The sequence below is a fragment of the Peromyscus californicus genome, unplaced genomic scaffold, assembly GCF_007827085.1.
Source record: "Peromyscus californicus insignis strain IS unplaced genomic scaffold, ASM782708v3 Scaffold_11__1_contigs__length_118956290, whole genome shotgun sequence".
NCBI classification, from domain to species: Eukaryota; Metazoa; Chordata; class Mammalia; order Rodentia; family Cricetidae; genus Peromyscus; species Peromyscus californicus.
In genome coordinates this window covers 115,816,413-115,832,925 of record NW_026294402.1, presented here as the reverse complement: position 1 = coordinate 115,832,925, position 16,513 = coordinate 115,816,413, and the positions used below count along the sequence as shown (strand labels likewise).

General features: G+C 48.6%; 1 protein-coding gene across 9 annotated transcripts in view; it reads left to right on the top strand.

The window, feature by feature from the left end:
* Positions 1–16,513, top strand: part of Ulk4 (unc-51 like kinase 4) — a 336,112-nt gene that overhangs the window by 33,671 nt on the left and 285,928 nt on the right. For all 9 annotated transcript variants that reach the window (XR_008215107.1, XR_008215108.1, XM_052724642.1 and 6 more), the window contains exon 17: positions 1,571–1,649. Coding sequence is in view for 7 of the 9 variants with exons in the window: in XM_052724642.1 (XP_052580602.1) it covers positions 1,571–1,649 (79 nt within the window). In the remaining 2 variants the exon portion in view is untranslated. The remainder of the gene's footprint in view (positions 1–1,570; positions 1,650–16,513) is intronic.

The following is a 16,513-nucleotide window of genomic DNA, read 5'->3' as shown; positions in this document are numbered from 1 at the left end:
CCAACTAGGGACCAAGTATTCTAACAAAAGCCTGTGGGGGCCGTTCTCATTCAAATCACTGCAGGCCCCTTCCCAGCCCCAGTATAGGGAATGGCAGACATGGCTCCACACATCTGCCCCTGTGTCCTCCGCAGCACGGATCACTTGCTGTGGGGATGTCTCCTGTCTTCCCTGAAGGCCTGCTCTTCCCAGTGGCTCCTAGGAGGGTTTTTTTTGTTTTGTTTTGTTTTTTGTTTTTTTTTTTCTCATCATGCTCTGTCCGCTCCATCTCTCTGAGTCACATAGGGTTCTGCTCCACTTCCAGCCTTTCTTTTGATTTACGGTTATCACACAGGTAAATGAATCTTTCTTTCATCTCAGCAGACTCCTGAGGGGCCTGTGTTTAGTCAGCTTTCATCAAGGAGAGGGGATTTCTTGTACGTTTTTTTCATGTATGGGACTTACTTGGTTGTGGTTTAAAGATTTTGGTATTTGTTGTATGAGACACACAGAAGCAGCCAGGCATGGTGGCACTCGCCTGCAATCCTCAGGAAGCTGAGGTAGGAGAATCAGGAGTTCAAGGCCATCCTGAGAGCCATGTAATGAGATCCCCATCTCAAAGAACCAGCAAGAGTTGAGGCTTGTCGGGGCAGGTCTGCTGCGGGAGGTGATCACATGTCGCCCTGGCCACCCTTCTGAGTCTAACTTGTTTCCTGAAGTGAGTCTTGCAGAGCTTTTTCTAAGAAACCAAGAAAGTGTGAGAGCGTGGATTTTAACTCTTCACCATGTTAGTTTTCAATAAGAAAAAGGTTTTAAACGTTTGAATCTCTCCCAATTTCATCCATATGCAGTGCACTTTGACCATATTCCCGCCACCATCCTTCCTCAACCCCTGCTTCCCACCAAACCTCTTTCCCCATTCTTCTTCCGGGACGTTTTTCCCCCCAGTGAAAAAAAAATTTTTAATCAACATGACTTTTCTACATTGCTTTTTTCAGGTCACTCTGAAGCATTGCTTAGTACTTTATCAATGTCCTTTTCTGCGGGATACCAGAAGCCCGCTCATGAAAACCAGTGTTTATTAAAGTAAAGAATAGAAGCTGGTGGGGGACTAGGGGATGGAACTCTCTGCAGCTCCAGGTCCAGGGGATCGGACGCCCCCTGCTGGCCACCATGGGCACTGTATGCACATGGTACACATGTACATGCAGGCGAAACACAAATACATATAAAATAAAAATAAAGGGGAAAGTTAAGCAAAATAGAAGAGCATTCATAGACTTCTAATGGTAAGGTTTTCTATCTATACGTTTTATAAGCCACAAACTGTCTAAACTTGGACACTGATTCATGTTCCCTGTGCGTGTGGTAAGGAGTGTCCCTGGAACGTGGGCCTGCACTGTCTAATGTGTGTCTTTGAGCGGGGTGTGCCTACTCCAGTGCACATGTGGAGGCCAGAGGATAGCCCTCAGGAGTTGGTTCTCCCTTCTGCCACGTGGGTTCCAGACTGCACTCAGGTTGTCAGACTTGGTGGCTAGCGGTGGTGTTGGATGCTTGGCTGCACCTCAGAGCCTGTGTTCTCTCTCCCCAGACGGTCCAAGGTTGCTCGCGTCATCGGCTTGCTGGCCTCACACACAACAGAACTTCAGGAAAATGTGCCCGTTATCGAGGTGATGTTTTTCATTACTGACATGTTTTGTGTGGCAGAACAGATTGCTTTTGGTTTTGTAGGTTAGAGCACACAGCTTTCATTGTCCTTTCTTTCTTTCTTTTTTTTTAAAATTTTTCAAGACAGGGTTTCTCGTGTAGCTTTAGTACCTGCCCTGAATCTCACTCTGTAGCCCAGGCTGTCCTCGAACTCAGAGATTCGCCTGGCTCTGCCTCCCAAGTGCTGGGATTAAAGGCGTGTGCCACCACCACCTGGCTTGTTGTCCTTCATTTAATTTTAATTTGAGGCATTGTGGTTGTTGTAAGACACAGACCTTGGGGCCCTCCCAGCCCTGGGCTCTAACTCACAGTTCAGGCTTATATAGAATTTGGCCTCTCATTGGAGGCTGCAGAGGCATGGGCTGGTTTAGATCACAGCTCACATTTAAGTCAGTTTCTTCTGGGTTTTCACCATGAATTTAATATTTTCCCCCTTGTCCCAGGACAGCTGTCCTCTGACAGGTGGGCCCAGTGTTTGAAGGTCCTTCATGTACTGAAACATTTTCTGGAACCAGTGTTGCTCACCCCCGCCTTCCTTAGTGCTGGGGATCTCACTGAGGGCCCACACTTGCTGGACAAGCGCTGGGTTAGAAAGGGGTTTGGCAGGTGAGGTGGTGAACGCCCTTAACCCTAGTAGAGGCACACCTGGTCTACATAGGTGTCCCAGCTCAGCCAAGGCTGCACAGTCAGACCCTGTCTCAAACAACTGAGTAAGGAAAAAAGAAAGGGTTTTACGTAGTTCCCCAGAGACTGCAGGCCTGCACGGAGAGTGTGACCACTGTGTATCTGCGCCAGCTCTGGGAGAGCTGACAGCTCCCTTCCGTCTCTCCTGCTAACTGACAAAGGTCTTTATCCTTAAGAGTCAAGTAGCTGAACATCACCATGGTCTTCAGGGCTAAAAACGGGAACTTGGGGATGGTGGAACATTTGTAGGGCTGGAGCTGGGATGTGGTGTTGGAGCTGTAGGAGGATCATTTAGTCAAGAGGACTTCCTGCAGTGATGGCTTACCTGGTGAGAGGCTGAGGGACATGAGGGAAGGAACGTTCCTCACAGGGTGAACCAGAGGTGAAGCTGTCACCATGCCTCAAGAACCAGGATTTGAGCGTAGGTAAAACTGGCTGTGGGGACTGGTGGGAGGCAAAGCCAGTGAGTGTCCAAGGCCACACGGTAGAGACTTGTGGGGTCTGACGGGCTCAGGATTTGATTCAGAGTGAGAGGGGGGGATCCTAGGGGGTGCATGAATTCCTGGGCGTGGCTTCTGTCGATGTAATCCCTCTGTTAAAATGATGGTGACGCCTCTGTCAGAGGGTAGGGACGTTGGTGAGCTGCATCATGTTAGCATTGGTGAAGCTGGTGGTCCAGGTTGGGTAGAATGCGTAAACGCTGAGAAGAAGGTGTTAGACTGGCTTGCATGTAACTGGCTGGGCCACCTCAGAGTGGCTGTGCACACTCTGTGTGTCAGGCCTCCTCAGAGTGGCTGGCTGCACTCTGGAGAAGCTAAGAACCTGGCAGTTTCTTGTGCACTAGACTGAAGGCCTCAGCAGTCTTCGTCTGGTGCTGAAGGCCTGGAAGATTCCTGGAGAGATGGAAGCCAAAGAAACTGGAGTCTGATGTCAGCCCGGGACGGCGACAGCAGCGGTAGGGTAGATGAATCAGTACGATGTGGAGGCAGGCAGGCAAAAAGCAAAGGCTTTTCTGAGGACCTCCTCATGTCTGGGCTGTCTGGGGGAGGTGGTGTGCTTAGGGTGTGTCTTCCTACAGTTAACCTAACTGAGAAAGCCCTTACAGGTCTGCCCAGAGGCTTGTCTCAGTTGATTCCAGCTCCAGTTAAGTTGACAGCCATCACACCTACCTAGACGCACATACATAGGCTTATTTCTCGGTTATTCTTTGATGGCTGTTGACAGATTTGCTAATCACTATGATAACATCTGAAAGCAGAAGAAGCCACAGTATCAATTCTGTGTCTAATATTCATAATGCTGCATCATCGTCATAGACCTGCAAATGAAAGCCAGAACGACATGTCAGGTAGTCACCATGTCCAAACTCCATACAGTCATAAATGTTGGAAGGGGTTGGGGAACAATGACTTTGACAGGCTGCTGGTGGGAATGTAGATGGGCACGGCCATCCTGGAAAACCCGCTGTGTCTCCAGAGCCAAAGACATCTTTCCCTGCTGTCCAGTGTCTTGTTATCCCGTGGCTCTGTGTCCTGCATGGCACGTGGAGGGACGTGTTCTGTGGTGGTCTCTGTACCAGCCCCACATCTAGCAGAACGGACAGAGTGTGGCATGGCCACTCCACATGGCCACCCCACAAGGCACCATCAGCACTGGCAATAACGAACTGCAGCCCTGGGCTGGAGTGAAGCTCATGGTTGACGCTCATCATGGATATGAGTGGGACATACCGTGAAATGACCCATCTGGGAATTGGGAAACGTCCAGGGACTGTGGCTGCTTGTGTCCACAGGGCCGGCTCCCCTGGGTTCCATCAGGGAGCTCAGCTGTTCACATGCTTGCGTGAATCCTGGCGCTCTTCTATGGGGAAGGCCCTCCTCTTTGACAGAGAACATGGCTTCAGGAGGGACACACACAGGCCACAAGGGAGGAAGGAGACACCCACCTCTCCAGCCAGGTCAGCTAATCAACCCTGGCCATCAGTGAGGTGACAGATACCACAGCCAGGTCTCTCACATCCCTGGATCCCTTTAGATGTCTGCAGGTAGATGTCACCGAAGGAATCTGAAGACGAGGGCTGCCTTATGGCGTGATGAGGGAAGCTAGGCCAGAGGTCAGCCCTGAAGCTGAGAGGCTTCCTCTGTTCCCATGGAGTCTCGTGCTAAGGACCTGTGTCATTGGCTGAAGGAATTCCCTGGGGTCTGTGTAGAGGATATCCTCAGTTACCTGGGACCTGCAGTCACCCCAGGTGATGGGCTTGCCTCTCTCCTGCCTCCATACCTATGGCTGGTCCTGGTGCTTGCTCTTGCCGTTGTCCGTGGAGAGCACGTGGCCATCAGTTCCTGGGTCAGGCTGTGGCCAGGCTGCCTCAGGTCACCTCCCCGAGGTTCATTTTCCTTCCCCTGCAGTTTCCCTTCCTGGCTGCTGCTCTTGTTTTATTAGGTTGAGATGTAGGGGCATGGGAAACACTGTTCTTGTTTTTTTTTTTTTCTCACTTCGTGTTATACAATTTTCCCCATGGTTTTATTTTACTTTTGTGTGTAGTGTGTGAATTTGTTCGTATCCATTTAGGTACACATGTACCCGTGAAGGCCAGGGGTTGATGTCAGGGGTCTTCCACTGTCACACTCTCCACCTTGTCTTTCAGGCAGGGTCTCTCACCAACTGTCTGGACCAGCTGGCCAGTAGCCTGGGGATTTGTACTTGTACAAGCCTGTCTTTGTACCCCAGTACTAGGGCCACAGATATGCATGATATGTTTAACTTTTATGTCGGTGCTGCAGGTCTGAACTCAGGTCCACATACTGAGTCTTCTCACCAGCTCCCATATTCACAACTTTAATAGAATATTCTATTTGAATAAAATATTATATTCAGTTCCAAATGTGTTATCGGTTAAGGTAAGCACTCTCTGGTCACTGTGACACAGCTGTTCCCAGTTGTCAGAGACAACCCCACACCCTGGAAAGGTCAGGTGCCAGCCGCCAGCCAGTCAGCAAACTCAGGGTCCCTGACCTGGTGTGTGTACTGCAAGATGAAAATCTGTGTTCTGCAAATCATCCATCCCTAGGGGGAGACAGATTTTGGCCATCTGGCTATACCCCTGAACTCCACAGAAAGAAGTAGTGTATGTTTAGCTGTTAGGTAGACTATTTTGAAGTAAACACACATATAATGAACTAAATTTTGTTGAATAATGGGGACTTTACACACAGTATGTTGAAATAGCTCTAGGTAGACCTTTCTGGTACCATATTTGTGTGTGTGTGTGTGTGTGTGTGTGTGTGTGTGTGTGTGTGTGTGTGTGTGTTATTTCTTTCCCCCAGACAGGGTTTCTCTGTGTAACAGCCCTGGCCGACCTAGAACTTACTCTGTAGACCAGGCTGGCCTCAAGCTCACAGAGATCCGCCTGCCTCTGCCTCCTGAGTGCTGGGATTAAAGGTGTGCGCCACCACACCCCACTGTATCTACATTTTAAATTTTTTCTTTTATGCACTTTAAAATACTTTTGTTCTAAGTAGTTGGCTGTGTCAATTTCAGCAGCCGCTAGGGGGCAGTCAAGCACTGAGGAAGATGTGGCAGTTTGTCTTTAATCTGGAAGTCTCTGGCTCTGGAGGGTTAGCAGGTACAGGTACTGGTTACATCTTACAGTGTTTAGAAGTTTCTGCTCAGTATCTGGCAGTTGCGTCGGTCAGTTTCTGTTTGAAAGTTACCAAGATCAATGTAATCCTTGGCAGCCTTTCTAGAAGAAGGCAGACTTGGCTGCCTATGTGTGATTTCCAGGGGTGCCAATGGTGGGCCTCTGGTTCAGAGCTCTGATCCAGTCTCTGTGAAACTCTCTCTGACCTGCTCGGCTTCCTCCTACCTCATTGTGTCTGCAGGAGGGTGCTGGCCAAGTCTAGGCATTCTTCTTTGGCTCTTTTATCGAATTCCCTCGGAAGAATACAGCTGTTTACCGTGCTGACCAGTCTGGAGCCCTCCCTTGTGGTTCTTGTGAAAAGGATGAGCCCTGGTGTGTGGTCCATGTGTTTAGTCTCAGCAAGGCAGTGGATGCATTAAGGTGCTGAACACGTGACTGTGAGCCCTGGAACTGATGGCGCAGGTTAACCCTTTCATGGATGGTTTCTTACTCTGGAAAATTTCAAAACAAAAGTGGCGTGGGTAGACTGAGGCAGCTCACTCGGTAGCTGTTGACACCTGGCCGTGCTTTTTCCTCTGTCTCCTGCTTCTTCCCCCTCCCTTTTCATTCGTATCCCTCTTTCTTGCTGGGACATTTTAAAGAAAACATCAGCTTATTTATAGTTGCGATTTATATGATTTTATTTTTATTTAAGCATATTTGTGTGTCTGTGTGTGAGTACAGATGTCCTGGAGGCTAGAAGAGGGTTTTGGATCTCCTGGAGCTGGGATTGCTCCAGGTGGTTGTGAGCCGCTTGGTGTGGGTTCCGGGAATCAAACCTGAGGCTCCGCAAGAGCAGTGGGTGTGCTTAAGCGCTGAGCTGTTTTCCTAGGCCATGCTTGGGTCCCTGGCTGTCACTTTGCACAGCCTCACATAATTCTCTGCCTGAAACCCCTTTGGGGCTTGAGTGGTGTGTGCCACACTTTTGGGGAAACCTGCATTTCATGTACACAATTGAACCCAGTGTCCTCTACCGTTTTTCTTTGAAGCATTTATTATTGTAAATATTCTGATTATAAAAGTATTTTTTCTATTTATGACAATATGGCTATATAAATCTTCCAAACACCCCCCTATAGCAAACCAAGAAATGACATTTGGAAGTGCAGGATAAAATGTGACCTGAAGGTGCTTGGGATGGGCCTGACTTGTGGCTGGAGTTGCGTGTGATCATTTACAGCCCCTGGTGTGGCTAATTCCAGTGAACTTGCCCTTGGAGTTTTCTGGTAAACAAGCTTTTGTTTACTTTCTGTTGAAAATGTGTTCAATTAGTTAATTATACTTCAGTGAGCTGGTGGGGGCAGGACACGAAGTTATTGAAAACCAAAAAAAGCATGGAGCAAACAGACACTAATATATTTCATTAATTCTTTGAGAATGTCATGCAATGTGTTTTGATCATATTCATCCCCATTCCTAGCTTCCTACCTCAGCTTTGTCCCCCCCCCGCCTCTCTCTCTCTCTCCCCCCTCCCCCTCCCTCCCTCCCTCTCTCTCCCTCCCTCCCTCTCCCCCTCTCCCATGAAATCCAGTGTGTGCTGTCTGTGGACTAAAGGGCGTGTGGTTGGCCTATAGGGCCTGCATCTGTAAAGAAAACTGACTCTCCTTGCCCCCAAAGCCGTCATTTGTCCATGGCCTCCGTTACGGGGTGGGGGCTCCTGAACCCCGGCCCACTCCATGCCAGCATGCTGACTGAGCTGTGCAGATGACGACAGCCGTGGTGAGTTGATGAGCGAGCGCAGTCCTGCCCTGTCTACAACACACTGCTTTGCCCAGCTCTCTGGACATCTTCCACCATGCCTAGTGAGCCTTAGCGTGTTGGGGTGGTCACTTGTTTTCTCCACTTTGACGAGTTGTGATTCTCTGCATTACTGATGTCCACTGCAATAGAAGCTTCTCTGAGGAAGGCAATTGCTGCACTAATGTGTTGGTATAAAGGTAAGTATTTAGAAGGCATTTTGATACTATGTCCTGTAGCTGGAGTTTTCTCCAGTCCTGCCTGGGTCTGCAGCCACTCAGACCCAAATAAACACACAGAGGCTTATATTAATTAAAACTGTGTGGCCTAATGGCTCAGGCTTCTTGCTAGCTAGATCTTACATCTTAAATTTACCCATTTCTATGAATCTATGCCTTGCCACATGGCTCGTGGCTTACTGATATCTTTACATCTTGCTTTCTCTGTGTCTGGCTGGCATCTCCTGACTCAGCCTTCCTGTTCCTAGAATTCTCTTCTCTGCTTGTCCCACCTATACTATATTTCCTGCCTGGCTACTGGCCAATCAAAGTTCTATTTATCAACCAAATCAGAGCAACACAGTCACAGCACACGGAGCGATATCCGCAGCAATGTCCAGTTAGGAGACCAATGGTAGTAGGTTAACTCCTGGGACCTGTGGGCTCCCCAGCCATGGGTTCTTGCTCAGATGTGCAGAAACAGGTATGTGTTTCCTCCTGAGTGTAGATCAGGCCTTAAAGCCAATCAGAAAGCGTTGGTTATCCCCGAGACATTCATGCCGCTATTGCGCCCGTGGCCTCTCTCACCGTGTCAGTCACTACTGCTGTTGGCGGTGTTCACGGCTCCCCCAGCAGCCTGCATAGCACTTCTTGGTACTGTGAGGGTGAGATGGCAGGGAGGAAGCCTCCTGGTCAGCACCAGTTAGATTTCTTCATGTCCTGTGACGTGTGTGAGGTGTCTTCAGTCCCAGGGTCTTACCATCAAGTTCTGGTGGGCAACCAAGAGCAGTGGTGGCAGCCTGTCCTGAGAAACAGACACTCCATCAGCTGAAAAGCTCCAGTAACGTGGACACAATCAGTTTCTTCTCGTTTATGCACCTATGTTAATTTCAGTACCCATCAGTACCCATTCTGATCTTTTTCCATTTCTTTCTGGGTTTTCTGGAAAATGATAAAGCAGGAGTTGAATCATCACATATATATTTGTAAAACATATATATTGTAAAACATTCTTGGTCCGTGTCTGTGCTGAGCCCTAATGTTCCTGTCATTGGCCACTGCCACATCAGGGGTCACTTTTGTATCAAGTGTCTCACAGCAAATAATTCTTACAAGGCACACTTCCTGGTTTCTCGTATGGACAGTGTGCCTTAATTTCTTCTCTGGCATCTTGTAGAATGAGTTTGACTTCTGTGTTTGTGGCTCTGGCTGACTCTTCTGTCCCTGTCGCCTGGGTGGGAGGGCCCCTCTGTTGTGTCCTCAGAGCAGCATCGGGAGGCATGAGAGTCTGCACACAGTGTAACTAGCTGTTCCCGAAGCCTAGCCAGCCATCCATTTGCATTTGGTGCTGCAGTGGATGGAAGGAACATGGAGAGGGACCCAGCAGCTGAAGGAATCGCTCGGACATCATGAGAACATATCCCCAAAGCAGAAAACAATTGCAATTTAAATTGAGACTCCTTTCAGTTCCCACTATTTGAGGGAGAGTTGAAGGTCCAGCCTTTAAGAATATGATGATGAGTGGGTAGCACAGGCTGTCTTGCTCTCCACCCCGCAGACTCACAATTGTAGTATTGGTGTGAGGGTCTTTGTACTGTAGCTTTTAGATCATCATTCAGGAGACCCAGTTTTAATAACATGACAGAGTTAACCTGCCTTCATCAGAAAATGTTTCTGTGGTGAGTAGGTGTGTGCTGTTCCCACACGTGTCACTGGGGCAGGCGAGACAGCTCAGCAGGGCAAAGGTGTTTGCTGTCAAGACTGATGACCTGAGTTCAACCCTCAGGATCTGTGTGGTGGAAGGAGAGAACTGATTCCTGAAAGTTGCCCTGAAAGAGTGTGGTCAGGAAGGGGGTATCAGAGGCCAGTTCTCCTATGTGGACTGGCACTTGGATACGTTATCTTTGGGAATTCCAGCAATTTCTTTTTTTTTTTTTTTTTTTTGGTTTTTCGAGACAGGGTTTCTCTGTGTAGCTTTGCGCCTTTCCTGGAACTCGCTTTGGAGACCAGGCTGGCCTCGAACTCACAGAGATCCGCCTGGCTCTGCCTCCCGAGTGCTGGGATTAAAGGCGTGCGCCACCACCGCCCGGCTAATTTCTTAAATTAAAAAGAAATTATTGGTGCATGTGTGTGTCTGTGTGGGCTCACAGGTGTGGAAGTCGAGGGAAAAGTTGGTTCTCTCCTTCCTGCTTGAGTCTTGGAGATCAAAGTCAGTTTGTCGGACTTGAGGTCACTGAGTCATCTTTTCAGACCTCTTTGACTTGAGTAGAACTAACTGAAATTAAAAATGATAAAACTAATGCTGGGCTGTGGTGGCACACGCCTTTAATCCCAGCACTCAGGAGGCAGAGGCAGGTGGATCTCCGTGAGTTCGAGGCCAGCCTGGACTACAGAGTGAGTTCCAGGGAAGGTGCAAAGCTACACAGAGAAACCCTGTCTCGAAAAACAAAAACAAAAAACAAACAAAAAAAGAGATAAAACTAATGGTTTGGGAAGTCATGAAAGAGCTAAGTGACTCAAACAAGGAAGCTTTGTTATCAGCTAGCCACACATGTGTTCCTTGTGTGGCTAGCAGGAAGGGATGGATATAGATGCAGGCAGATACTACCCCTCCCTTTCTGGGGGTCTCAGGAGTTTGAAAGTGAAAAGCCAGAAAGCACACATTCCTGAAGGGACCGTCCCAGTCAGAGCCTCCCACCCATGGTGAGGTGAGACTGTTTAGCCAGGGTCAATACACAGGACTCATCTGCCAGGGCAGTGACCCGCTGTGGGCCGCTGCGGGTGAGTGAGGGTGGAATTGTCATTACTGTGTGGTCCGTGGTGGTCGTGGTGGGGTTGGAACCCAGGGTGAGCTGCTTGGTGGAGGTGGCCATCTGGATGGTAGATCTAGCCTAAGCTCAGTCAGCAGGGATGGCTGACCCTTTCTCTCCCCTCCAGCACCAGAGGACTCTGCTACCTGGTGGTCTAATGGAGCCTCAGAGGCTCAGGCTGGCCTCTATTCTCCGTGGGTTAGGCACTCAACAGGGGCAGTAATCAGGTCAGCTGGAGTGAGCAGAGGCCATGCTGCTGAGCACAGGCCTTGTTTTCCAGCTGACAGAGGAAGCCCCGGGCTCCTGATGAAGGATGCTGGCCAGGTCCAGCTGACCATGTCTGCCCTCTGGTGGTCACTCATGTGAAGCACCAAAGTCTCTGCAATGTGCTCTCATGGAAAATCTTCCTCCATACTGTTTCAGTTTCTTGTTTGTCTATTTAAATATATTCAAACGCAGATTTGCTCAAAGCTTCTGATCCACTGGCTGCAAGCCCCCAGAACTGGCACAGCTCTGTTCTGTAGTCCATTTCTGTCTGATACAGATGTGTTAATCCCAAGGTTGTGGTTCTCAGGGCTTCCTTTCCCACTGTCTTTCTGGGCCTCCCTTTTTGGGGGGTGGATTGCAGAGACGTGGCCTGTGATCTCCACTGCACTGACGGGTGGCTGTGCCCTGCCCCTTGTTACAGTAACACCAGTGCATAGTGGTGGCTGTGTTCCATCTTATTCCAGAGTCATGCAGCTGGCTGCTGATTTCCAAATGGAGAAGGGCTGAGGAAGGAAGATTGACAAGGCCCAGGCTGGCTTGGGCCACTAGAGATTTCCCTGGGTCATATGCAGGGTCTCTGTTGTCAGAAGTTGGTTCCAGTAGCATGGTGTGTGCATTGAGGCTGCTGCCATGCTCTCTCAAAACTGGCAGGCTCACCAACGATCAGCAAGAGCGTGGGGACTCCAAAACCCAAAGGGACTCGCCCAGTGTTGGACCTTCTTATTGTGGAGGGCAGCACATGGCTCGATAACTTGTCTTTTAATATTTATTTATGTATTATCTATTTGGTTTTTCAAGGCAGAGTTTCTCTGTGTAACCTTGGCTGTCCTGGAACTCACTTTATGGCCAGACAGGCATTGATCCACCTGCCTCTGCCTCCTGAGTGCTGGGATTAAAGGTGTGTGCCACCGCCACCCAGCTGAATTTTTTTGTATTATTTATTTTGTATTATTTGTATTTATTGTTTTGTTTGTTTGTTTTGGTTTTTCGAGACAGGGTTTCTCTGTGTAGCTTTGGTGCCTTTCCTGGAACTCCTCGAATTCATGGAGATCCACCTGCCTCTGCGTTTCCCAAGTGCTGGGATTAAAGGCATGTGCCACCACTACCCAGCCTTTATTTATTATTTTGTATTTTCATTTGTGTGTGTGCCTCCCTGTTTATATGTGTACTGCCTGTATGTGGCTGCTTGCATAGGTCAACGAGGGCATCAGATCCTATGGGACTGGAATTACAGGTAGCTGTGAGCCACCCGACATGGGTGCTGAGCACCAAACCTAGGTCCTCTGTAAGAGCAGCAAGTGTTTGTAACCACCAAAGCGTCTCTCCAGGCCCTTCCCTCTCTTTGGAAGGAGGAGTCTTTTGTGCTCCATGTGGGTCTCTAAGGTCACTGGCAGTGCCGCACACCACGAGCCTTTCCAAGGTCTGTCTCTTACTGACTGTCCGGTGATGCAGGATCCTGCTCACCAGGTCAAGTTAACATGATGAGATGGTTTGGTGGTCAATGATCAGGGTCCTTCTGGGTGGCACAGCGGGAGACCTGACCCAGGGGCAACCGTGAAGTTCACTGTCAGTGTCTTCTTTATCTCTGGCCTGAAGGCTGGACCCCTCGGAGCCCTTCAGGCTGGTGCCCTCCGCACCAAGGCATGTCCTCCAGGCCCACTTCTGCAGGGTGGTTCAGAGGGTGACCGGGAAGGCCACACTCTGGAGCACACCTGCATTCCCAGCTACCTCAGCTTTCAGGCCAGGGTTGCTCCACCTTAGTGGCACATTAGTGTTCTGGGTACTCAGAACAATTCTGTCAAGGATTATCCCAGACCTCTTAGGGCTCCCTGGAGGTAGATGCAGGCAGCTGCGGATTTGAAAGCTCATAACCCCACTGTGTGGGCCAAATGAGCCCTGGCTCAGTGACCCTGGCCTGGTGTCACCTGACCGCTGGCTGCAGCACACACTCTGGGCTGTAAGAGGTCCTGGAGATCCAAGCTCTCTGACCTCAGGAGCCCAAATCATGGTGGCCAGCCTAGCCCACCCTTGTGGCTTAGTCCCTGGGGCAGAGGGAGGTTCTAAGTGTGTGGGGCTTTTGCCATCGATGCCTGCTTGCTGGGGTCTCGGGGAAATGTTCCCTCGCTGCTTCCATTAACATCAGAGTCCTGTTTCTTGGCTCTCTCTTGCAGACTGGCCCATTTCTTATTCATACAGCCTTGGGGTCCCATCTTGATGTCCATGGTCTGTGTGATAACACACTAAGGACAAGCCCTGGGGTTTGTCTCTTGTTCCTTTTCAAAAGTCATTTCAAAGTCATCAAGATTCACTATCTGTGCTCCTGAGCGAAAGCTGCCTGTTTGCTGGCCAAGCTTCCGGGTTTCCTATTCCCTCTCTCTGTTTTTTCTGTCTCATTTTTGTCTTTGAAGTTTCTTGTTTTTATCTTCTCTTCTCTCTCTCTCTCTCTCTCTCTCTCTCTCTCTCTCTCTCTCTCTCTCTCTCTCTCTCTCTGCCAGCTCAGCTGTGAGTCTATCATGTTTATCTAACATAAAATAATCCCAGTAGGAGGACATTTAGAATATTTTGCCTGCCACCTGCCAGAAGTGGGCAAAGGGATTTTGTCATAGCCGATCTCCTCATCTGCATGGCAAGGTTCAGTGCTACACAGTGTTTACAAAGTGTTTTTATATTTATTTTATTGTGTGTATGTATTGAAAGGTCTCAGATGTGTGTTCAAGAGAGGCACTGAAATGGATTGTTGGGGAATATGAAGGGCTATCAATGCCGTGGGCAGACATACAGCCAACAAACAGTATGGGGTGCTCTGAGGAGAGGATTTAGGACCCACACGACAGAAGTGACTGTCTCTTCTTATCCCTTCCTGAGGATGGGGGAGGTTTAACAGCACAAGTCTGCAGCCAGGTCTCTGTTTTCCAGGCAGAAGGCAGGGAAGGGGGTTGGAGGCAGAATGTGTGACCATCAATAACCACTCTGAGGTAAACTCACTCCCCAGGTGAGAGGTCCTGACACCCTGCTCACTAGAGTGGGAGCCCGTGTCACCTGTGAGAGGAAGGGCCGCTGGCTGCAGGGGCTGTGGCCTGGGTGGCATCTGGGTTCTGACATTGCGTTCTCTCTTATATGAGTGTGAGGTCATGTGGCATGAGCTCAGAGGACCACTTCATAGAGCACAGCACACTCAGGTAGGCAGGTGTAAGAAGAACTAACTCATTTTTCCTTTTCACTCTACTTTTTGATAGCCTTTTTCAAATGCAATTGTACCTCTGTCAACAAAAAATGTTTTCCTCTTCTTATTGCCCTTTCATGTGTACCATTTGTTCGTTTTTTTTTTTTCCTTTTTAAAAAGAACTATTTTATATGTATGGATGTTTGCCTGTATATATGCATGTGTACCATGTGTGTGCAGTGCCTGAGGAGGCCAGAAGAGGGAGCCAAATCCCCCTGGATCTGGACTTAGAACAGTTGTGAACCACCATGTGGATGCTGGGAATTGAAATCCCATCCTCTGGAAGAGCTGCCAGTGCTTTTAACTACCGAGTTAAAGATAAATGGGAAACCAATAACATGATATTGCAGGGGTATGTTAAAGGTTACCCACACTGACCTTCTATAGGTGGAATGTGGTCACTGGAGTAACTCACCATCTGTGTAGACACTGTGTTCACAAGATGCTGGCTACAGTCCCTCAGGTTTGTGGCTTTAAGGGCGTACAGCATGAAAATGGTCTCAATTTCCAGGGGCACTTACCTCTGCAAACACCAGTGGATTATAAAATGGAGAGATGCTGTAAATCCCAGCAGCTAGCTTGGGAACAGAAAGCCCAACCTGAGATTAGAGTGTAGGATGTGTTCGATTTTGTGAAAAATTAACCTTTTAATTCAAGGTTATTGCTGATTTTCATGCAGCTGCAGAAATTCTGCAGACTCTGGGTGTACCCCCAGTGGCAACACTGGGGTGTTGACCTAGAGACCACTAAGGAAAGTGGTTTCAGTGTTTCAGGGGTCCTCCAGACCCTCAGGACCACGTCTGTCTGCTCTGTTGCTCGTGCACTCATGTCCCGGAGCCGCGAGGCCGCCCCGTGTCTCCGTGTTTGCCCCTTTGAGAGCACTGTGCAGAGAGCACACCGCCTGTGGCCTTTGGCTTCCTGCAGCTGAGTGTTCTTGTGCTCTGTCTGCATGGCTGTGCATCAGTAGGGGGCTCCCGGTTTGTTTTCTGAAGCAGCTTCCACGGAGCAATCGTGCCGCATTGTATTTAACTGTTAGCCCTTTGACAGACATCTCGGTCCTTTCCTGTTTTGAGAATTACAAATAAAATTCCTAGAAACAGGCTTCTTTATAAACTCTTTTTCTAAGGTAAATGTTCAGGGAAAACAATGGCCAAGTTTTAAATTTTCTTTTCAGTTGTTTATTATTTATTTGCAGTGCTGGGGATGGCACTCACCACCTTTGCATGCCAGGCAAAGGGTCCACCATTGTGCTACACCCTCAGCCTTTGACCTCTGATGTGCTTGTACATACAGCACAGACTGGCCTTGAACTCATTACAGTCCTGTTTCTGCCTGTACATGTGTGCTGCAGTACACACTTGATTTTTAAAGAAGCCAAGCTGGTTCACAGCATGTCTTCCCTGAAGATTCCCCGCTGTCAAGGTGTGGGTGATGTGGCTTCTCACTACCCCAGTTGGCTCTGATGCTCCCTCTGGGTTGTATTTTAGCTGTTCTGATAGGCGTGCAACATTGTCTCATGTGGGGGTTAGTTTGCATTTCCCTAATATCTGTGGTGCTGCATTTGGAAGACATCTGCCTCTTCGGTGCAGTTTCTCCATGCCTTTGATGGTAGATCGGCCGTTACTGTCCCCGTGATCGTTCTCCAGACAGTTTGTAGTTTAAGCTTATGCCGGTGGTTGGTTTGAGTTAACTGTTTGTACATAGGTTGGACTGAGTCGCCCTGTGGGTTTGTCACGTTGGCTGGACCCCGTCTTGTGGGGCTGTTTGTGGCTGCCTTCCTGTTCACCATGAACATCAACTCTCCCCATAGTGAGATCACCTTGTGTTTCTTGAAGCATTGTTGTGTAGTTTCACACACAGTCCTAGCCTCTGTGAATCCTCACTCTAGTCTGTATCTCAGTAGTCTTGTAGATGTATACATGTCTGTGTGTATGATACATTCATGTAGATACATACATGCATATATTTGAACGTATATGTGTATATATGCCTGTGTTTATGATGCATGTATATGTATGTGTGTGAACATGTATATATGTCTTTGCATATGATGTACATGTGTATATGTGTATATGTGAAAATGTATATATGCATGTTTGTATATGATATATGCATGTATATATACATATGTGTATATGTGTGAACATTTATGTGTATACATGTCTGGTGCATGATGTATGCATGTATATATGTACATGTATGTATGTGT